This window comes from Diaphorina citri, unplaced genomic scaffold (assembly GCF_000475195.1).
Source record: "Diaphorina citri unplaced genomic scaffold, Diaci psyllid genome assembly version 1.1 scaffold98, whole genome shotgun sequence".
Classification (NCBI taxonomy): domain Eukaryota; kingdom Metazoa; phylum Arthropoda; class Insecta; order Hemiptera; family Psyllidae; genus Diaphorina; species Diaphorina citri.
The window spans coordinates 237,944-261,277 of NW_007377535.1; the positions used below are offsets into that span (position 1 = coordinate 237,944).

Genomic DNA, 23,334 nt, shown 5'->3' on the forward strand with positions numbered 1-23,334 from the left:
GAAAAAAAAAGTCCCTTTTCCAACACGCAAGGTTAAAAAAAAATTCTATTTTACCATCAAATCCAATACCACACCTTTTACTTAATATTTACCTATTTATTATTTTGTACCTGATTTTGTTTGTTTCATTTCCCGCCCCAGGTTTACTAACGTGAATGCTCTTCTTGGCACCATAGCCTAATGACATGAGAATAGTTTCGAAAGAAAAAAAAAATCTTCAGCTTTTTAATATCCAATAACTCTCATCAAAGCGTTTGAAGCTTCAATCTCTGAAGAAAAAATAAATACATAACGTTCTAGTTAATTTTAGTCTTAGTCTTACATAAATTGTAGTATTTGTTTAGAATTCTTCCATTCAAAATTAGTTTAATCTAGACTAGAATCTAGAAAATAAAAATCCATCTCAGTTCTATCTACTCTTGAATTAGAAGAAAAGCATATAACCAACAAGAACAATAATAAATTAAATAAATAAGACCGTGTTTACTTATCGATGTACTGTGGCGATGAAATACGATAAACATGGTCAAAAATTGAAGGGAAAAAATCGCAAAGATAATAAAATAAGAAGTACCTAATAACAACAATTTTATAACTTTTAGTCTGAGATGGTTTGGATAATCGCTAGGGTCTATGCAGGTAAATAATTATTATTAGTAGATATGTATTTTTCTTTGAAAAATAAAAAAATATCATAAACAGGTAAGGTTCATTCTCGGAAGGGCTGGTTATCTCCTATGTCTTCCTTCTCTTCTCTCTTCGCTTTTGGATAATCAGTTCAGTGTCTTTCTTTATATCTAGTTGAGAATTTGTCCAACAAACTAAGGAGTTGAAATAGGATTCAAAGAAATCTAAGGAGTTGGAATCGGTATGTTTTCATGGAATTGCAGGTGAATCATTTTGTGACCCTCTAAAATCACCACCCAAAATTAATCTTTATTTATTCAATAAATTAAGGGTGAAGTATTATGTACCATTGTACCTACCCCATTAAATTGAATGGGCACTTTTCAATCGAAAAATTGTTCTCTTATTTGCCAACTCCTTTTCAACTCCTCTAGATAACAATAATAAATTGTTCATTTTTATTTTGCCTCTAATAATTCTTTGTACATAAGTCCCTAATTGTAAGTTGTTGGTTTCTATTCATTGTTATTTAATTTTGTAGTTTCTAGATACGATCTTTCTCTCCTGGCTTATTTTTGTAGTCTCCCAAGTAATATTACGAATAAGGTTTTTTTTCTTCCAAATTATAATTCAAAAATGTCATTTTTGTAGATTTTATTATAAGCTGGTGTGCGTTGTTTGCTTTTTTTTTACCTTTTTTATGTACCTATTCAGTTGTTAGGATTTCTTTTGAAGCATTACATACACAAATAATCCTGAAGCAATGTTTTCTACCTTTTTTATGTACCTATTCAGTTGTTAGGATTTCTTTTGAAGCACTACATACACAAATAATCCTGAAGCAATGTTTTCTGGTCTTCTAATTCTTCTAAAGGTGTTACATTATCAGTACTCACATTGAGTATCTATCTGATTGCACTTCATTTATCTTCCAATCAATCACTGTTTTTGGAAGATCATTTTTCAAATATATTTATATAAATTAGGTACCTTCTGATTTGGTACATTTTTCAGTTAGAATATGAGATAAAAACTCATTCAGATAACCAAAACTACATGGAGTACATATGTATTTGAACGAAAATATCCATTGCTTCGTTATATTTGTGATTGAATTTCTCTGGTCTCTTCGTTTTCCCCTTTTAATTCAAGTTTTTTATGATTATAATCCCCTTTAATTCATTTGACTCACTAACTTGATTTTTTTTTTTTTTTTTTTTTTTTCCCCCCAATTTAGGGTTGTTTTTTTTGGTAGGTCTCTAGCTTTCGTGTCCCAGACTTTTTTATTCGAAAAGTGAGAGGTGAAAAATATGGTGCAGAAGTAAGGAGGTGAACTTGTGTGCATGGCTTTTTGAGCATCACGTAGCTATTGGGTAGTGCTATCAACAAGAAATCATAACTGAACTTGCTACACTCTTACCTAATTTTTCACATATCAATATCATTTGATGAGAATAGAAATTGGAAACACATGCCTTATTGAGATTTGTGTTATGGCCACTTGTGAAGGCTTTAGTAAACCATTCGTTCAATAGAGAGCGCTTTTTCTAGAGCAGAGCACCTACGTAGTATCCTTAATAGCTGGGCATATTAGATATTATTTAATACATTATTTAGTTGCAAGTGTCATTCCTGCATTCCCCCTATACAACGTAATTTCAGCATTATTGAAATAAGTATAACGTACCTACATAGCAGCCAAGATTCCCAAAAGTACTCCCCATAATAGATGCAGCTTTTTATTGAGTTAAATAACTAACATTTTAGTGATACTTAAATGGGACCAAAGCAGGTGATACCTACACACGAAGAAGGTTCCTTAGTGAATTTTCTAATCCCCTACCTGAGTTCGAAAGATAAAATAGCAAACATGTTATTCGCTGGCGGATATACAGAATTACAGACCTACTATTTTTCATCAAGATGTTTTTCCTTGTTAAAAATTACATGGATACTTCTGTGTGTAATTTTAACTTCAAAAACTCATCTTGACATGTGAAGTATTACTACACTACTACACATATAATTTTATGTTTCCAAAAAAACACGTACAACTTTCTTCTTAATTTTTACTTCCATCTGACCCGATATTTTTAGATCGATTTTTTTACAAAATACCCTCTTTTCATATCTACATTTTCATCTGTACATAAAAAAAGTATTACATTATTATTTTAAAACTATACAAAGTATTATTTTCCTTTTCTCTTTTTGTCTTCTGTAGTGCTATAAATTTGGATATAATTTATGTGATAAATTTGATTTGCCCATCTATACCTATCCTAATTATGATATATGGTCTTTAGAGAAATTTAAAATTCCAGTAGATACCTATGTTTTTTAAAAAACAATATGTTTGTAATGGTAGAAACAGTAAGCTTGTAAAGATCAGAATCAGATAATCCGGTCAAAGTTATAAAGCAATTAATATCAAAATAGATACCAATCTAATCATAGGTATTTGTTATTCAAGCCCTTTTTTGTTTATAAGTAAACAAAACTTACATCCTTTTCTTCTACTTTATTTCTCATTATTTGTATTAATAAAGTTTTGAAATTTATAGTATTAATTTAAACATACTTTATAATTTATTAAAATAAAATAAAAGAAAGATCATTCAGTTGTTGTATATAAAAAAAAAATCTCACTTACAGAAACCAATCATTTGACAAACTCATTTTCCCCATCTTTTTCAGTTACCATGGAATATGCTTTGGCAGTCAGGGTGTTGAAGTTAAAAATTCATATCCCCTTGGTTGAATCTAAAAGAGTCACATAATAAAATACGGCTTGAGTAGATAGGTAAGTGCTTAGTGGTTCAGGAGTAGGTTTAATTTAGGGCATACCAACGGGATCAAAGTCAATCCTGGGTTAAACTGTAAATATCTTTGCTTTTCTACCGCGGATTAGGATCAATTCATTGTTATTGTTACTTCGATTTGCCAAGTCTCGACGGAATTAAGCATGAGTTGACATGGGAAATATTTCATTAGTTAATTTCGTCTGTCCCGGTTCAAACCCAAACACCCTTCAGTATAAGTGGTCAGTCATTTTATACATTTTCTCATTTTGACAGCGAAAAATGTAGTGAACTTTTCGACTTTACTAGGGAAATATTTCATTAGTTAATTTCGTCTGTCCCGGTTCAAACTCAAACACCCTTCAGTATAAGTGGTCAGTCATTTTATACATTTTCTCATTTTGACAGCGAAAAATGTAGTGAACTTTTCGACTTTACTATGTTGATCAAATTTTTTTCGAACTTTTTAAAATGAACCGTTGTCTTTTAAAACCATTGTTTTATTTTGTTTTTATAGTTTTTTCAAATGCGGCTTACGACATAAATGGTACGTATTGTGTTCAAAACTTTCCAAGGTCAAAGTTTGTCCATACCGCTTAAATACATGAGTAGGTAAGTACAATCCCCCCCCCCAAGATTTAGTTCCTAATTACCAGGATTTTTGTTTCAGATATAACAGGAAACTACCCCTACTGCCTGACATCCAAAGAAAACAAACCATCAGTATCCAAAGACAGCAGTGAATCTTTTAAGAAGTCCTACCCGTTCACTTATTTAGATATTTTGGGACCGCACACAGGGCAGGATGTCAGTTCTCAATCTAAAATGAAATCTCAATGGTCAGGTAGTGGTGGTTACACAGAATTGGCTGATAAAGAATATGAACCAAAGGTGAACAGCAATGACCTTGGTATAGTGAGGTTTAAAAAATTCGCCAATCCGCAAAGAGCCCATCGTGGGTTTGATGAGACACAAGCAGGCGAAAATTCAATTGATTCTAGCGGACTAAATGCAGCTTTGAAAAAAACCAGCGCTGAACTGGTGAGAACCAGTGATAGTTTGGCGCAAACTAATGATGACCTTTTGGCATCTAATGATATTAGTGAGCCACTTCAAGGGAAGTCCAATAGATTGACAGATCATTTCATTGGAGCAGACGAAAAGCAACCCTTGGTGAACCCTGATAATAATAACCACAATGTGAATTTCGTGAATGCCAAACATGTTGGTTCTCTAAAAGAAAAACCGGACTATGCTGTAGGAAGTTTCAGCCATGACGGAGCTCTGCGCAAGGCGGCGAAAGATTACGTTAGAATCAAAGGCATTCGCAAGATTGCAGGTGGCAGAAATCACAATTTTGACGAAAAAATAACGGGGAAAGGCAAACGTAAAATACTGAAGATTCCAAAGATAGAAAGCCCTCGAGGAAAAATGAGAAAACAGGGGAAAAGTAAAAACGTTGCTACTAAAAACTCGGTAAGTCTCGAGACAATGTGTAGGAACAATAATTTGTACATAGTGCTTCTTAAAAATTCCCTGTAGGTAGATACTTCCAAACGGGATTTTATAAATCTCTGATGACAATGTAACATACATTCTATTTTGTCTAATAGCTTTCCTTTGATCTTTAGAATGGACAAGATGAGAAAGCAGTGAAAGGTATATCCGAAACCCAGAAATTAAGAACAGACTCTCACTATTCAAAAGACTCAAGTCTGATTCCAAATTACAAGGAAATGCCTATAGATTACTCGTTACATGAAGTTCTTCACATTCGGCCTGAAAAGCGATCGGCTGACGGTGACAGACAAAATCTGAATCAATTGGGAGACAAAATCTATCAACTTTATCAAGATATGACGGAGTTGAACGATCGGGTTAAGAAAAATCGGGTCTCAGTGGACCACAACATTTGCGTAGAGGATCAGAAAGGTCAGTTCAATTAGCAAAGAAGTAAAGTCAAACTATTCGTAATTATAATATTTTTTCTCTTTTTTAATATGGACCACGTATGTCAAAAAGTTATAGTGGATAGGTCTCAAAATTAGACTAAGAGATGCTTTGATGAACCATTTGAGTAATATCCACTCGGTCCTCATTTTACAGGCAACAAAGATGCACCAATAATTATCGACAAGAGGAGAAAGAGAATGCTTCTCGCTCGAAGAAAGAAGAAACATCATAAGCACTCTAAAAAAGAAAATAAAACGAATCAAAAGTTTGAAGCTCCGGAAAAGCAGCAAGACAAAAAGAAAAGTAAAAAGTCGTTGAAAAAACGAAAATTTAAAAAGAAAAAGCATGCCGATGTCACTGTGAAAAATCCTAAAGGTACTATTCTGTAAATCCCTATACCTACTCGTAAATATGAAATTAAAGGTCTTTTTACAAGGAACACGAAAGTGGTGGTGCAAATTTTGTCCAGAAAACCATAAAGCCAAAAAACCAAAAAAATGGGTTTTGGTGGATTTTTTTCACATTTTCTCACACAAATGAGCTCTGATCTTGAAATTTGTCACGTCGACATATGAACTCAAAGCGAGAAAGTTTTAGATAGTCGATAATTTAAGACCGGTTTTAGCGTCACCTGTGTTAAGCTACGCCGAAAAATGCCAATAAATGTATGGGTGACTTAAACATTATATTGGGAATCAAGGGAGAACGGGCTGTAGTCTTGATTTTAAATCATTACATGAAAGTAAAATCAAAAAAATCAAATCAAGAATAATAATAAACTGAATATTAAACAAAATAGGTAGGTACCTACATAAATACTGATTTTCTTTAACCAAGATCGAAAAATTCCCGGAGAGACGGGCCCCGCTTGTTATGCTAAATTTAATTTACCATCAAGTACTGTCGAAAAATTTAGCTTAAACCTACCTAGACCTCGTAATAATATCGGAAAATTCCCGAAGAGACGGGCCCCGCTTGTTATGCTAAATTTAATTTACCATCAAGTACTGTCGAAAAATTTAGCTTAAACCTACCTAGACCTCGTAATTTAAATTTAATTTTATTATGTAGGTAAGTATTTAGCTATGGTCTAGGAAATCAACAAAACACGAAGATGGAGTCTCTCACATTTTTTATTTATGTATAAAATACCCAATGTCTTTCAGATTCCAATCAGAATCTCGTTGGTAATTTATATGATGATAAAAACAATCCCAGGCAAACGCGAGGAGTCAAAAGTAAGACATCGTCACTGCTTGACATGTTCTCTTTGCCTTTCGAAATGTATCTCCAAGATTCTGACTTCATCAAAAAAGACAATGGAATCAAAAAATTGTTGAATTCGAAGAAAGAAAACGACATAAACTTGGGCTGTAGCAATGTAAAGGAGTCTGCAGGGCGAATAGCAGAACTACAGCAGAATAAACATCAACGTGCAACCAATATGATGGATTTCATCAACTTACGGAATACGAGGCGGAATTCTAAAAGTAAGCAAGCCATTAATCTCAATTCAAAGGAAACGAACACAAACGATAAGAGCAAAACTAATGATCAATTTCCTACAAGTAATTTTATGGATATGTTTGGTGGTAATCTGAATCTTACAGCACACAAAGCATTAGTGAACAAAAAAGAAGATGCACCTACGGCAACCTTTCATTCCAAAATAATGGATCGATAAGAGCAAAACTAATGATCAATTTCCTACAAGTAATTTTATGGATATGTTTAGTGGTAATCTGAATCTTACAGCACACAAAGCATTAGTGAACAAAAAAGAAGATGCACCTACGGCAACCTTTCATTCCAAAATAATGGACATAGCATTCAAACCCAAGGAGCACAATTCAGTTGTTTATTATCTTAATAGAGATGTTGGGATACAACCTGCCCAAAAGGTTGAAATAATAACTGGTACAAATAATGCCTTGAATAAGTATTATCCTGGATCAATTTTGTTCACAACAAATAAAGGGCAGCTTGGTAATAAATTAAATCAGCAAAATGTCAGTACAAAATCAGTACCATCTACGCAACCATGTAGCACCGTCAAGTCACCAACAACTTCTTGTGCAACTTTGAGTACCATTAGACTGACATTAACGTCTTGTTCTATTTCAACTACCTCTAAAACACTGAGCTTGGTAATAAATTAAATCATCAAAATGTCAGTACAAAATCAGTACCATCTACGCAACCATGTAGCACTTTCAAGTCACCAACAACTTCTTGTGCAACTTTGAGTACCATTAGACTGACATTAACGTCTTGTTCTATTTCAACTACCTCTAAAACACTAGTCTTGGAAATTAATGAAACCAGATAGATCTGCTTTAGAAACATACCTACGTACATTACAAACATGGAGAGGAACATGTGGATGCGTTATTATGTTGGAACTTCTAAAACTTAATAAATAGACCCAAAATTTAACGTTAATGAAACCAGATAGATCTGCTTTAGAAACATACGTACATTACAAACATGGAGAGGAACATGTGGATGCGTTATTATGTTGGAACTTCTAAAACTTAATAAATAGACCCAAAATTTAACCAAATTTCTCCCTGTACAATGCAGCGTGCCTTGAGAGAAACTTTAAGCTTTACAATCGAACGCATTTTTCTCTACATTACTTTAGTATATTTGTTTGGAAAATAAAATTCCAAAAACAATATGTAGTTCCGGCACGAACGACATGTTTTAACACATTGTTAAAGCGCCTAAAATGAGGGGGGGGGAATATCTAGTCCAGTTTATTGATTTATTAATACTTGGTTATTAAATTATGTATTAATACTTGCAATAATCAGGCAGGACGCTTCAATAAATATTCATAAAGGGTGTAAAATCCCACGGAGTGGAAACCAAAGAGTTGAGCAGTTTGTTTTAATTCAGTGCACATTCTCGTGTACCTACTAAACTTGTTGATTTTAAAGACTTCTGTTATTGATATCTGTGCTTCACAAGGATCTTCTACTTTATTTCTCATTATTTGTATTAATAAAGTTTTGAAATTTATAGTATTAATTTAAACATACTTTATAATTTATTAAAATAAAATAAAAGAAAGATCATTCAGTTGTTGTATATAAAAAAAATCTCACTTACAGAAACCAATGATTTGACAAACTCATTTTCCCCATCTTTTTCAGTTACCATGGAATATGCTTTGGCAATCAGGGTGTTGAAGTTAAAAATTCATATCCCCTTGGTTGAGTCTAAAAGAGTCACATAATAAAATACGACTTGAGTAGATAGGTAAGTGCTTAGTGATTCAGGAGTAGGTTTAATTTAGGGCATACCAGCGGGATCAAAGTCAATCCTGAGTTAAACTGTAAATATCTTTGCTTTTCTACCGCGGATTAGGATCAATTCATTGTTATTGTTACTTCGATTTGCCAAGTCTCGACGGAAAGTGCAACAACCACATGTATAACCGAAGCTACCAAACCTCTATCGTCTAAGCCAACCATCTCAGCTACTATGACTACCTGTAGTGATGAGCATGTCAAGTTGACTACAACCAAAAGTACTACACGACTTCACTCTACAGCAACACGTAATGCTGAAAACTCCACATTACACAACTTTAGTAATCCTTCAACACATTCAACTAATAACTGCTACTATGACTACCTGTAGTGATGAGCATGTCAAGTTGACTACAACCAAAAGTACAACACGACTTCACTCTACAGCAACACGTAATGCTGAAAACTCCACATTACACAACTTTAGTAATCCTTCAACACATTCAACTAATAACTCTCATTCTACTACTTCGGCCCCACTATTTGATCCTTCACATACAAACATTAAAGACACTAAAACCACAACTTGTATCACTCAGTCTTCATTGAGAGATGCAAGATTGAATGGTAATACAATGACTGGGTTTTCAAAAAAAGTCAAACGGCAAACCCTTCCTTTAAATATTTTGCCGATATTATTGCAAAAGGATATTGAACAACCTATACAGGACGGACAATCAAAGAAAATATTTTTGTACCTCTATCAAGGGAACCCTAAAGATTTATCTATGAATGCTAAAGAAGACGGATCTCATCTTGATAAATTCTTCAGATCGAATACTCTGAGTTACGATTATTCATCGAAAGATAGCAATCTGGTAAAGAAGTTATTTTCTCCAACTTTCGAAATTAGGTTTTCTGGCAAAAACACCAACAGTGGTCCCGATGAAAAGGAATCTGAAGTAAAGAAACATAAACACAAAAAGAAGGATTCGTCGTCTAAAAGCTCTATTACTATCAAAACTTGTTCCAAAACCAGTCATACATCAAGCAAACCATTAAAACCCTCAGAATGTTCATCGACAAAAGGAAATCCTAATCAGTATTCGACAGTCTGTGAAAAGTCTCCAAAACCAAGTACTGCTCCTCCTGAAACTACAACTCATCAAAACTTGTTCCAAAACCAGTCATACATCAAGCAAACCATTAAAACCCTCAGAATATTCATCGACAAAAGGAAATCCTAATCAGTATTCGACAGTCTGTGAAAAGTCTCCAAAACCAAGTACTGCTCCTCCTGAAACTACAACTACCTGCAAGACCAGTACTGTCCCAAAAACTACAACTTTTTGTATAACCTCTAGTTCTCATCAAAGCACAACGAGTTGTATAACCACCAAGGTTCCAAAAACAAAAAGCTCTTCTACTCAACAAATTACCTCTTCAGCTCCCAAGACAGTGATCACAACAAAGTGTCTTTCATCAATGAAACCCGCAAATTGTCCTTCCAGTAAAATCCTAAATCCATTGAGAAAGTTTTCCATTCGCGCCTCTACTGTTGAGAAAACTCCGATATCTTGCTCTACTTCAAAATACACAGGCGCTGGGTCCAATGCAGCGTTTTTGAACCCTATTTATCAACCAACACCGTTGTTGAATTGTGATTCAACTGTCAGGTGTACACCTTGTGGACCTTGCCCCTTACCAGTGAAATCCTCTCCGTGTACCACATCGTGTCCTTCAATAACTTCTCCCACAACAACTAAATGTACTACAAGCCGTACTACAACAACCTGCCTTAGAACAACAAAAAGTACTACAAGCCGCACTACAATAACCTGCCCTAAAACAACTAAATGTTTAACAACTCGGCGTACAACAACCTGTCCTACAACAAGTCCTACAACAACTAAATGTACTACAAGCCGTACTACAACAACCTGCCTTAGAACAACCAAAAGTACTACAAGCCGCACTACAATAACCTGCCCTAAAACAACTAAATGTTTAACAACTCGGCGTACAACAACCTGTCCTACAACAACTAAATGTATAACAACTCGCACTACAACAATCTGTCCTACAACAAGCCGTACTACAACAACATGTCCTACAACAAGTCGTACTACAACAACCTTTCCTACAACAACTATATGTATAACAACTCGCACTACAACAACCTATCCTACAACAACTTGGCGTACAACAACCTATCCTACAACAACTAAATGCATCACAAGTCGTCCAACAACAACAAAATGCATCACAAGTCATCCAACTACACCTTGTCCAACCACAACATCAACTGAATCCTCTACAACCTGTCCTACAACAACTCCGCGTACAATAACTAAATGTATAACAACTCGCACTACAACAATCTGTCCTACAACAAGCCGTACTACAACAACATGTCCTACAACAAGTCGTACTACAACAACCTTTCCTACAACAACTATATGTATAACAACTCGCACTACAACAACCTATCCTACAACAACTTGGCGTACAACAACCTATCCTACAACAACTAAATGCATCACAAGTCGTCCAACAACAACAAAATGCATCACAAGTCATCCAACTACACCTTGTCCAACCACAACATCAACTGAATCCTCTACAACCTGTCCTACAACAACTCCGCGTACAATAACTAAATGTATAACAACTCGCACTACAACAACCTGTCCTACAACAACTCCGCGTACAACAACTAAATGTATAACAACTCGCACTACAACAACCTGTCCTACAACAACTAAATATATAACAACTCGGCGTACAACAACCTGTCCTACAACAACTCGGCGTACAACAACTCGCACTACAACAATCTGTCCTACAACAAGCCGTACTACAATTAAATATATAACAACTCGGCGTACAACAACCTGTCCTACAACAACTCGGCGTACAACAACCTGTGTTTTATAAATCTCTGATGACAATGTAACATACGTTCTATCTTGTCTAATAGCTTTCCTTTGATCTTTAGAATGGACAAGATGAGAAAGCAGTGAAAGGTATATCCGAAACCCAGAAATTAAGAACAGACTCTCACTATTCAAAAGACTCAAGTCTGATTCCAAATTACAAGGAAATGCCTATAGATTACTCGTTACATGAAGTTCTTCACATTCGGCCTGAAAAGCGATCGGCTGACGGTGACGGACAAAATCTGAATCAATTGGGAGACAAAATCTATCAACTTTATCAAGATATGACGGAGTTAAACGATCGGGTTAAGAAAAATCGGGTCTCAGTAGACCACAACATTTGTGTAGAGGATCAGAAAGGTCAGTTCAATTAGCAAAGAAGTAAAGTCAAACTATTCGTAATTATAATATTTTTTCTCTTTTTTAATATGGACCACGTATGTCAAAAAGTTATAGTGGATAGGTCTCAAAATTAGACTAAGAGATGCTTTGATGAACCATTTGAGTAATATCCACTCGGTCCTCATTTTACAGGCAACAAAGATGCACCAATAATTATCGACAAGAGGAGAAAGAGAATGCTTCTCGCTCGAAGAAAGAAGAAAGATTATTATTCTGGACAGAGTTACATGATATATAAATAGACAAAATTGAACTATGGCACATGGATGAAAACTTGTAAACACGATTATGAACCTATCTATTAACGAAAATTCTATTGGACTCAACCATTATTCTGGACAGAGTTACATGATATACAAATAGACAAAATTGAACTATGGCACATGGATGAAAACTTGTAAACACGATTATGAACCTATCTATTAACGAAAATTCTATTGGACTCCAGGAAAAACAGGTGGCAAATGAAACTAAAAAAGAAATTAATCCAGAAAGTTTGTAATCGAAAGTGTTTCCGATACAAGGAGTATGCAAACGAAATGTATGAGGATGTGAGGTTTATAATGAAAATCAACAAAAAATATAACACATGGGCTTCGAACTCTATAATATATTATTTGAAATTCCATCGTTATCTCTCTAGAATGAGGAAAAAATCATCTTTTTAAATAACTGCTGGGGAAATTTTCACGGATTCAAATTGTACATGAAATAGAAAGTCACGATGTATTGTGTCTTTGACACCGCTAGAGAATTTTCCAATTTGCCTGGCTTATGTTATGCAGGTGAAAATTAAATCGATTATCAACGGGCGTCATGAAACCATAGTATGACGATTCGGTGACGTGAAAATTATAACTTTGGTTCTGGTGAGAATGCATTGTTTGCCCGAATAGCTACAAGTTTCTCTGGTCTAAAAATCTTTTTAAAATGGTGTGAAAATCTTTTCAATCTGCTTTAAAATGCGTTTTGCTAATAGTTCATGTCTGAAAGGGATGGTTCACTAGCGCATACAACTTGTACCCAAATAGGTAGGTACTGCTTACGCTTATTTAGTTTTCGTTACAATTATATGAAGTCACCCAATTCGTAACTTGTAGCTTGGAAGCTACATCAAATAGCTATGTAACTACAGTTTAGTGAGTAACCCTTTTCCCGAAAATAGTTGCCAAATTCAATTTTTCGGTCCCTTGGAAACACCCTGTATAAGTTACGTCAGGGTGTAATAGGTGTATGGTGTCAATTTGGAAGTGTACCGATTGGTCTCAAGTAGAGGAGAGATAATGAACCTCAAGCACACGAGTAGCCCAACTCCATCAATTACGTTGACCATTGGTTCAGATAGTTGTCAAGAAGAAAATGCTGTAACCTGCTAAGGAAAACCCAGAGTCAACATGTAAGTAGGTACCAAATATGTAAGTGCCAAACACACGAGTAGCCCAACTCCATCAATTACGTTGACCATTGGTCCAGATAGTTGTCAAGAAGAAAATGCTGTAACCTGCTAAGGAAAACCCAGAGTCAACATGTAAGTAGGTACCAAATATGTAAGTGCCAAATATGTTTTGGTCAAACTAATGGTTGTTTGGGATAATAGATTATTGCATTGGAGTAAGTAATTGAATTAAATTGATTTATTCTCTTCAAACTCGAGTGAATTCTTGCATTTTTATCGGACGGATCGGTTTGGTATCCATTTGTTCTCTGGAGTTAACTGTACCTACATGGTTTACATAAGTACTTGAAAAAAACGTTGTGGTAATGAAAATAAAGTTGATTTCCAGATTAAGTATTTCGCGACATTGCTAAAAATCCTAAAATTATAAATTTGTTATTAGTTTTTTCCTTGTTGATCTTGTGTGCTGTAATTACTATTTTATTAATGAGCTCATTTGTCTATGTAGTTGATCTTGTGTGCTGTAATTACTATTTTATTAATGAGCTCATTTGTCTATGTAGTTGATCTTGTGTGCTGTAATTACTATTTTATTAATGAGCTCATTTGTCTATGTAGTTGATCTTGTGTGCTGTAATTACTATTTTATTAATGAGCTCATTTGTCTATGTAGTTGATCTTGTGTGCTGTAATTACTATTTTATTAATGAGCTCATTTGTCTATGTAGAACAGGAGCTCCCGTGGCGGCTACTATTAACAACATCAGCAACGTAATGCCCTCCTCCCCTCTACTGAGTCAATATAAGGATATCCCTCCCCATGAGTTCTGCCCTGATGAATGCATCACCAATACAGCCCACGAGCTATGTAACTGTCTCGATCTGATTCCTCTGCCGAAGAATAAACTTGTTGAGTTAGTCATTGCTGATACTGGTAAGTTGAGGATTTAGCCAGGTGGAAGAGCTTCTTGTAATAATTATTGTAAAATTAGTAATAGTAAGTAAAAATGGTCTCTGTGAAGTCCAATCATTACCATTCTTGAAGAGGTTTGATCGTTTGATGGATTGAACTAATGCCCTGTAGGCAATGTAATTTAAATAGTATTCCCATTACGAACGACATGATTTTTTCTCCGAACGAACCGTCCACACTGCCTCGACAGCATAGATTCACCTCGTCGATCGACGAACGTTGAGTATGTGTGGACAGTGGACATATCTGTAAATATTTTTATTATAGTACCTAAATCCCCAATTTCAGCTTACAGGACTCAGGTAGTTTACTCAGCCCGGGACCGCGGGTTCGACGATCCGTCCACACTGCCTCGACAACATAGATTCACCTCGTCGATCGACGAACGTCGAGTATGTGTGGACAGTGGACACATCTCTAAATATTTTTATTATAGTACCTAAATCCCCAATTTCAGCTTACAGGACTCAGGTAGTTTACTCAGCCCGGGACCGCGGGTTCGACGAGGATTGAACTATAACCGAAATCATAGAAGAATCGAGGACCAATATAGGAGAAAGCCAGTCGTTCTGAGAAGCCAGTGGGTTTTGAATCCGATACTTAGTGATTAGAAGGAAGATGCGCTACCATCCAAGACTCCAAGCTAACTATCCTTCCTAATAATTTGGCAGAGATGAGTTTTCCTCGGTTCGACGATTTCCTGCGCTATTCTCCATTTCCCTCTTCTTCGTTCTATTCTCATTTCCTACAACCGGACGATGTTGATAATGGGAGATATGATCAGCCTAATTTTGTGTCTACCAATCTGTGCACACGCTCTTGTGAAGTCAACAGCCCCAAGACTTGCTACTGGAAGTTCACGCTGGAAGCATACAGCACACTGAATAAGTAAGTTCCTTTAAGTCTGCGGCAGCAACTCTGAAGGTGTGGGTAGTATCGTTTATACATACCTATGTTTGTTTCACTTCGTCCCAAGTTTAAAGTCTGATTTTCAAGGTTTGGGGTTAAAAAAAAATCTCTCTTGGATTTATTTTTATTATTATTATTTTATTTATTTTTTTCTCCTGACTTCCTTACATCTAGGTACAGCGGGAGAGTCCAACTGGTCCATCAGGGCCTACCTTTATATCTTTTATCTGGCATTTATATGTCATAGCTACTCATTTTCCTCACGAGGCTGAGTGGGCCCCGCAACAGCCAGTCACGGAATCAATAAACCAGGAGCTGAATTCGGGCCTGCATGTACGCCCCTATCCTCCTATGAAGGATACGGTGCCTTTGCCATCAGGAGGGTATTTTGTTGTGAGGATCTTCTCCGATAATCCAGGTAATATTTGTGAGAGAGGGGTTTGACACAAAACAACTTGGTACGCCATAATAACTATTATAGGTTACAAGTCGTTTTTGGATAAAAACCCCTCAGTATATCCAGTAGAACGTCGAATTGTACGATCATGACTTTGGCATTTTTAGGTTTATGTCGCTCAGGGTTATGAGTTAAATTTGTGAGAGAGGGGTTTGACGCAAAACGACTTGGTACGCCATAATAACTATTATAGGTTATAGGTCGTTTTGGGATAAAACCCCTCAGTATATCCAGTAGAACGTCGAATTGGCATTTTTAGGTTTATGTCGCTCAGGGTTATGAGTTGTACAACTTGTGAGATAAGGCTTTTCAAAGTTTTTAACCAAGTATAAAACTGATTGAGGCAATTTTTGGATTTTTTTGTTATCGTGATGTAAAATACTTAGACACATTTATTGTCATATTTTTTTATTCTTCTTCATGTATTTCTGATTACGTCCAAAGAGGAATCTCCTTGGTGGTGACTCACTACTTGTGAGATAAGGCTTTTCAAAGTTTTTAACCAAGTATAAAACTGATTGAGGCAATTTTTGGATGTTTTTGTCATCGTGATGTAAAATACTGTTTTAGACACATTTATTGTCATGTTTTTTTTATTCTTCTTCGTGTATTTCTGATTACGTCCAAAGAGGAATCTCTTTGGTGGAAAAAAAGTAGCATGATAAAATACAGCTCATCTCGAATCTACTGTCCACAGGGTTCTGGTTCTTCCACTGTCACTTCCTGTACCATCACCAGACAGGTATGAGACCCCGCCGGGAATCGAACCCGGGTTTCCCGCGTGTAACGCGAGCGCAGTGATCACTACGCCATGGGAGCTGACTTACTCGTAAGTTATTGAAATATCAAGTAAAATCAACTAACATGAATGATATTCTTATGTCCAGGGCTTGTGGAAACTGTACCTCCAAAGGAGTTTGTACCACACCTAACGCTCCTCAATGTGTGATGGGTGATGGCTATGAGAGATCCATCTTGGTAGTCAACCGGCGAATGGCGGGATAACCTATTCGGACTGGTAAACTACTTTACATAATAACCTTTGTGTGTCTCAGGGAAGGTCCAAATGCTATTCATCGATTTTATTTGACATCATACTGAATAATGTAAGATAATGCATTTGGGTAAAAAATAAAAAATAAAATATGAATGGTCGATTTCTATTTAACATTTTGGGGAAAATCCAATGCTAAGTTCACAAATTGTCTTATAGTTTCTTGAAAAACTTTAAAAAAGTGTCTTTAAAAGGTACCTCAAATACAGCAAAAATTGAAACTGAATTCCTCGTTCTAAAAATATTCAAAACAGTCGTGACGTCACTTAATATTTATCTAAATGTTTGTACATTAATCAAAATCTTACCTAAAGAAGAACATGCCCTATTTATTATTATAATCATCAGTAGGTAATTTTATGTACTACACCTAACGCTCCTCAATGTGTGATGGGTGATGGCTATGAGAGATCCATCTTGGTAGTCAACCGGCGAATGGCGGGACCCTCCATCCAGGTAAATAATTGACCGAACGAAATGAAGTTCTACGTTTTAACTCGACAGTTTTGCATTTGGTTCGGATGTTTGTTCAGCTTTAACTCGCGATTGCCTGGTCCGATTTTGATGAAAATTGGTACAGGTTCAAGTTGCATTAAAGTCCGTCGCAAGTTAATTTGGGGTCCCAGAGTTGAGCGGGTCCGATTTTGGTCTGAACTTTTCAGATAAATTCTGAGTCCAATAGATGAGTCATAATGTCATAAACTATTGTATTATTTCTACAAAAATAATTTTGTGAAAAAACTTGTAAGTTATTGAAATATCAAGTAAAATCAACTAACATGAACGATATTCTTATGTCCAGGGCTTGTGGAAACTGTACCTCCAAAGGAGTTTGTACCACACCTAACGCTCCTCAATGTGTGATGGGTGATGGCTATGAGAGATCCATCTTGGTAGTCAACCGGCGAATGGCGGGACCCTCCATCCAGGTAAATAATTGACCGAACGAAATTAAGTTCTACGTTTTAACTCGACAGTTTTGCATTCGGTTTGGATGTTTGTTCAGCTATAACTCGCGATTGCCTAGTCCGATTTTGATGAAATTTGGTACATGTTCAAGTTGCATCAAAGTCCGTCGCAAGTTAAAATTTGGGGTCCCAGAGTTGAGCGGGTCCGATTTTGGTCTGAACGTTTCAGATAAATTCTGAGTCCAATAGATGAGTCATAATGTCATAAACTATTGTATTATTTCTACAAAAATAATTTTGTGAAAAAATCCAGTTCTTGGTATCTATTTAAATTGATTAGACAAGAACTCATTGTTGTAATCTCAGGTCTGCAAGGGTGACACCATTGTAGTCGACCTGCACAACAAGATGCCTGGCAGATCCACAACCATACATTGGCATGGTCTTACGCAGCGGCTGACCCCTCATATGGATGGTGTTCCCATGGTAACCCAATGTCCGATACTAGAGGGCACTTAGTTCTTGGTACCTATTTAAATTGATTAGACAAGAACTCATTGTTTTAATCTCAGGTCTGCAAGGGTGACACCATTGTAGTCGACCTGCACAACAAGATGCCTGGCAGATCCACTACCATACATTGGCATGGTCTTACGCAGCGGCTGACCCCTCATATGGATGGTGTTCCCATGGTAACCCAATGTCCGATACTAGAGGGCAATGTATTCCGATACAAGTTTCTGGCCGATGCAGCTGGCACGTATTTCTGGCATTCCCATGATGGTAAGCCCCTTAGTTCTTTCACAGTTACTATTTTTGATTTTGACTGCCAGCCTGATAGTTAGCTTGGTTGGTAGCGCGTCTGCCTCGTAAGCGCTAGTTCGCGGGATGGATTCCCGCCCGGGGCGGATTTTATACTAGACGGATAGCGTTCGCTCTCGTAACGGCTGGCTTTCTCCTATCCTGTCTTTCTTTTCTCTTCGATTTCGGTACGATAAGACCTTAGCAGTTACAGTTCCCTCTATCAAACCTTTTAGATTCCTGCCCGGGGCGGATTTTATACTAGAAGGATAGCGTTCGCTCTCGTAACGACTGGCTTTCTCCTATCCTGTCTTTCTTTTCTCTTCGATTTCGGTACGATAAGACCTTAGCAGTTACAGTTCCCTCTATCAAACCTTTTTTTTTTACTTTTTCCAGGATTTCAAAAGATGGACGGCATCATAGGGAACCTAATCATTCGACAGCCGCGGACTTCTGATCCGAACAGTCGTTATTATGAGTACGATAATCCAAGTCACGTGGTTCTAGTGACCGATTGGTATCACAACACAACGTCCGATGAGAGATGGCCAGGACTTCGGTTGCATGACGTGGGACAGCTCCCGGACACTTTCCTTATCAATGGAAAAGGAAGTTATCCGGTAAGATTTTTTAAAGCATGGCACCACTGCCACCTAATTCTTTGTTGTTGTTTTATCGGCTTTACCTTTCGCCGAATGGTAATGGCAGAACAAAGAAAAGATATCTTTTTGTATCGGCCATACACCGTTGTGATGATCTCTAGCCATGTTTAATTGGCTCGTCCTGAACCGCAGTCAACCATTGTGAGTACTTGCACTTGGTCTTTAGAAGCAGAGAGAACCCTTTGAAGAACAGCCCGCTAGCTAGGCTGGTTAGGGTTAGCTATCCTTCCTGTTTATAGTCCCAAGGCCAGGTGCTAGTCTACTCTCTGTTTAACGTCCCCTAGCCAGACACACTTTTATTTCAGGGTTTCCAAGCGCCCCTGGCGGAATTCGTCGTGAAACCTCTAGCCCGCTAGCTAGGCTGGTTAGGGTTAGCTATCCTTCCTGTTTATAGTCCCAAGGCCACAGGCGCTTGTCTACTCTCTGTTTAACGTCCCCTAGCCAGACACACTTTTATTTCAGGGTTTCCAAGCGCCCCTGGCGGAATTCGTCGTGAAACCTCGCAGCCGATACAGATTCCGATTTATTGGCGGCACGTGTGGTGTGTGTCCATTTCAAGTGAGTGTGGAGGGCCACCAGTTGACTCTCATATCCATGGACAAAAGTTCGGTAGAACCCATCACCGTGGATGCGTTTGCAGCTGGACCAGGTAGGTATTGCCTCGGTGGTGTAGTGGTCCAGACGCTCACCTGGTAAACAAGAGGGCGTGGGTTCAATCCCAGCCGAGGCATGAAATTTTATCCTCATTAATTTAAGAATTTGACCTATAATAATGGAGCTCTAAGGGTTAGGTTGTAGAGAATACCCCAGGAGAACCCTGCCACTTAAAACCAGAAAGGTTCTTTGTGTTTGGGAACCCATCACCGTGGATGCGTTTGCAGCTGGACCAGGTAGGTATTGCCTCGGTGGTGTAGTGGTCAAGACGCTCACCTGGTAGACAAGAGGGCGTGGGTTCAATCCCAGCCGAGGTATGGAATTTTATCCTCATTAATTTAAGAATTTGATCTATAATAATGGAGCTCTAAGGGTTAGGTTGTAGAGAATACCCCAGGAGAACCCTGCCACTTAAAACCAGAAAGGTTCTTTGTGTTTGTGAACAGACTTTAGAATTGGCCTCTCATTTACCCCCTTTTTTTCCAGGTGAAAGGTATGATTTCGTCATTGAAACATCCAAGGCAGTTTCCAGTTATTGGATTCACATCAAAGGACTGGGTCCATAGAACCCATCACCGTGGATGCGTTTGCAGCTGGACCAGGTAGGTATTGCCTCTGTGGTGTAGTGGTCAAGACGCTCATCTGGTAAACAGGAGGGCGTGGGTTCAATCCCAGTCGAGGTATGGAATTTTATTTTCAATATAATTTGAGAATTTGACCTATAATAATGGAGCTCTAAGGGTTAGGTTGTAGAGAATACCCCAGGAGAACCCTGCCACTTAACACCAGAAAGGTTCTTTGTGTTTGTGAAAAGACTTAGAATTGGCCTCTCATTTTCCCCCTTTTTTTTCAGGTGAAAGGTATGATTTCGTCATTGAAACATCCAAGGCAGTTTCCAGTTACTGGATTCACATCAAAGGACTGGGTCCATGTGAAGACAATAAACCATTCCAGTTGGGAGTTCTCAAATATGACGGCTCCCTGTTCCAGAAACCTCCTAGTAGTAATCCTGGCTATAAAGGATACCCAGTGAACAGGGTAAGTTCTTACTCTAACAATCCCCTTTCCTAAGGAAAACACCCAAATAAAGGGTTCAGTTATGCCTAAACCTAGTAAGATGGGTAGGTACCTACATTATTTATTGTAGGAAGTGGAGACATCAAATATCTCGAGGTTCATGAATTATTTGTTGCACATTGCATACTCAAATAAATACCAGGCATTCATAAAAACTTGGTCTGTGACTTTTAGATATTTCTGGTTTTCTGGTACACCCACTAATTTGTAGATCAAAAAATTTAAATTCACTCTTTGGTCGGCGATAGTTTTTAAACGGTTCAAAGTTCCTCTGTGAACAATGGAATCAGCTGAAAAGGGAGCGGTTAGAGGGGGAGTCTTGAGCAAAGCGATTACCTACTAATATCGAATCATTAGGTTGCAAACTTCTGGAAGTTCAAGATTTAAAGGTGGTTCCGGAAACGGAAAGTAAGTAAGTATAGGTAACTATATATTATATGTTCTCGTGTTCAGATTTTCAATCGTCCCAATGCTGATTGCAATCCGGACAACACCAGCAACGTATGCATCTCTCATTTGAACAACAAGGACTTCGTCAAACCTGTTCTCCTGGCCAAGAAACCGGACGTTCGAATCCTGCTGGCGCCAGGATTTTATAATTACAAACTACCTGAAGTTTTTCAGCCTGACACGTATCCGCGACATTTTGGTAAGTGAGTAATTTGTTTGGATTCTAGACTAGACTTGATAGTTCCGTTATAAAATTAAAGAACAGTTAGAGTATGAAATTTAGGGGTATGGTTGGTTCAGTAATAACCTTCTAGTTCTAACTCTCTTGCTTGTCATAAAAAAAGGTATTTAGATTGCAAATATTTTAACGGGTTACTTCCCTATAGGTTGACATTGATAACTCAATACCTTTGTAAATGGAAAGTATCGTCTCTTTTCTATTATCCGATAAGGGATAAGGGGATTCACAGGATTGGCATACTACCATACAGACTTACAAACCCTCGAAAGTCGAATGTAACCACTATAGCGAAGTTAAAATCAATCAGTGTCATCTCTTCTCTCCCTCCCCAGTGCCTATTCCAACAGGAGCTTTCTCTTCAAACTCGAGTGAATTCTTGCATTTTTATCGGACGGATCGGTTTGGTATCCATTTGTTCTCTGGAGTTAACTGTACCTACATGGTTTACATAAGTACTTGAAAAAAACGTTGTGGTAATGAAAATAAAGTTGATTTCCAGATTAAGTATTTCGCGACATTGCTAAAAATCCTAAAATTATAAATTTGATGTTTTGGTCAAACTAATGGTTGTTTGGGATAATAGATTATTGCATTGGAGTAAGTAATTGAATTAAATTGATTTATTCTCTTCAAACTCGAGTGAATTCTTGCATTTTTATCGGACGGATCGGTTTGGTATCCATTTGTTCTCTGGAGTTAACTGTACCTACATGGTTTACATAAGTACTTGAAAAAAAACGTTGTGGTAATGAAAATAAAGTTGATTTCCAGATTAAGTATTTCGCGACATTGCTAAAAATCCTAAAATTATAAATTTGTTTTCCTAAGGAAAAGACCCAAATAACGGGTTCAGTTATGCCTAAACCTAGTAAGATGGGTAGGTACATTTTTATTGTAGGAAGTAAAGACATCAAATATCTCGAAGGTCATGAACTATTTGTTGCACATCAAATAAATACCAGGCATTCATAAAAACTTGGTCTGTGACTTGTAGGTATTTCTGGTTTTCTGGTACCTACACCCACTAATTTGTAGATCAAAAAATCAAATTCACTCTTTGGTCGCTATTTAAGGCAATAGTTTTAGAACGGTTCAAAGTTCCTCTGTGAACAACGGAATCAGCTGAAAAGGGAAAGGGAGCGGTTAGAGGGGGAGTCTTGAGCAAAGCGATTACCTACTAATATCGAATCATTAGGTTGCAAACTTCTGGAAGCTCAAGATTTAAAGGTGGTAGGTTGCAAACTTCTGGAAGTTCAAGATTTAAAGGTGGTAGGTTGCAAACTTCTGGAAGTTCAACATTTAAAGGTGGTAGGTTGCAAACTTCTGGAAGTTCAACATTTAAAGGTGGTTCCGGAAACGGAAAGTAAGTAAGTATAGGTTCTCGTGCTCAGGTTTTCAATCGTCCCAATGCTGATTGCAATCCGGACAACACCAGCAACGTATGCATCTCTCATTTGAACAACAAGGACTTCGTCAAACCTGTTCTCCTGGCCAAGAAACCGGACGTTCGAATCCTGCTGGCGCCAGGTTTTTATAACTACAAACTACCTGAAGTTTTCCAGCCTGACACGTATCCGCGACATTTTGGTAAGTGAGTAATTTGTTTGGATTCTAGACTAGACTTGATAGTTCCGTTATAAAATTATAGAACAGGTAGAGTATGAAATTTAAGGGTATGGTTGGTTCAGTAATAACGTTCTAGTTCTAACTCTCTTGCTTGTCATTTTTAAAAAAAGTATTTAGATTGCAAATATTTTAACGGGTTACTTCCCT

General features: G+C 37.1%; 4 protein-coding genes and 1 long non-coding RNA gene across 5 annotated transcripts; all 5 read left to right on the forward strand.

Annotated features, from left to right (window-relative positions):
• Nucleotides 1-3,815: 3,815 nt before the first annotated feature.
• LOC103524424 lies at nt 3,816-7,065 on the forward strand. Its single transcript, XM_008489439.2, has 5 exons — nt 3,816-3,975; nt 4,099-4,904; nt 5,060-5,360; nt 5,535-5,756; nt 6,548-7,065. The coding sequence occupies exons 1-5, from the start codon at nt 3,900-3,902 to the stop codon at nt 7,063-7,065; spliced, it is 1,923 nt and encodes a 640-aa protein (XP_008487661.1). The 5' UTR covers nt 3,816-3,899.
• A 1,741-nt stretch (nt 7,066-8,806) lies between these two features.
• Nucleotides 8,807-16,719, forward strand: LOC103524425 (mucin-5AC-like). Its single transcript, XM_026833523.1, has 9 exons — nt 8,807-8,994; nt 9,140-9,772; nt 9,921-10,535; nt 10,989-11,566; nt 11,637-11,937; nt 12,112-12,201; nt 14,109-14,309; nt 15,020-15,236; nt 16,602-16,719. The coding sequence occupies exons 1-9, from the start codon at nt 8,871-8,873 to the stop codon at nt 16,717-16,719; spliced, it is 2,877 nt and encodes a 958-aa protein (XP_026689324.1). The 5' UTR covers nt 8,807-8,870.
• An 828-nt stretch (nt 16,720-17,547) lies between these two features.
• LOC113473968 (laccase-1-like) lies at nt 17,548-18,195 on the forward strand. Its single transcript, XM_026833524.1, has 2 exons — nt 17,548-17,697; nt 18,043-18,195. Exons 1-2 carry the CDS (start codon nt 17,548-17,550, stop codon nt 18,193-18,195), a joined length of 303 nt encoding a protein of 100 aa, XP_026689325.1.
• Nucleotides 18,196-18,247: 52 nt separating this feature from the next.
• On the forward strand, nt 18,248-20,359 carry LOC103524427 (laccase-2-like). The gene is made up of 4 exons (XM_026833525.1): nt 18,248-18,459; nt 18,874-19,097; nt 19,602-19,788; nt 20,280-20,359. Exons 1-4 carry the CDS (start codon nt 18,291-18,293, stop codon nt 20,357-20,359), a joined length of 660 nt encoding a protein of 219 aa, XP_026689326.1. The 5' UTR covers nt 18,248-18,290.
• Nucleotides 20,357-21,913, forward strand: LOC113473980. The gene is made up of 4 exons (XR_003395732.1): nt 20,357-20,395; nt 20,647-20,831; nt 21,324-21,519; nt 21,894-21,913. It is a non-coding gene; the product is annotated as an uncharacterized LOC113473980 (long non-coding RNA).
• Nucleotides 21,914-23,334: the final 1,421 nt, after the last annotated feature.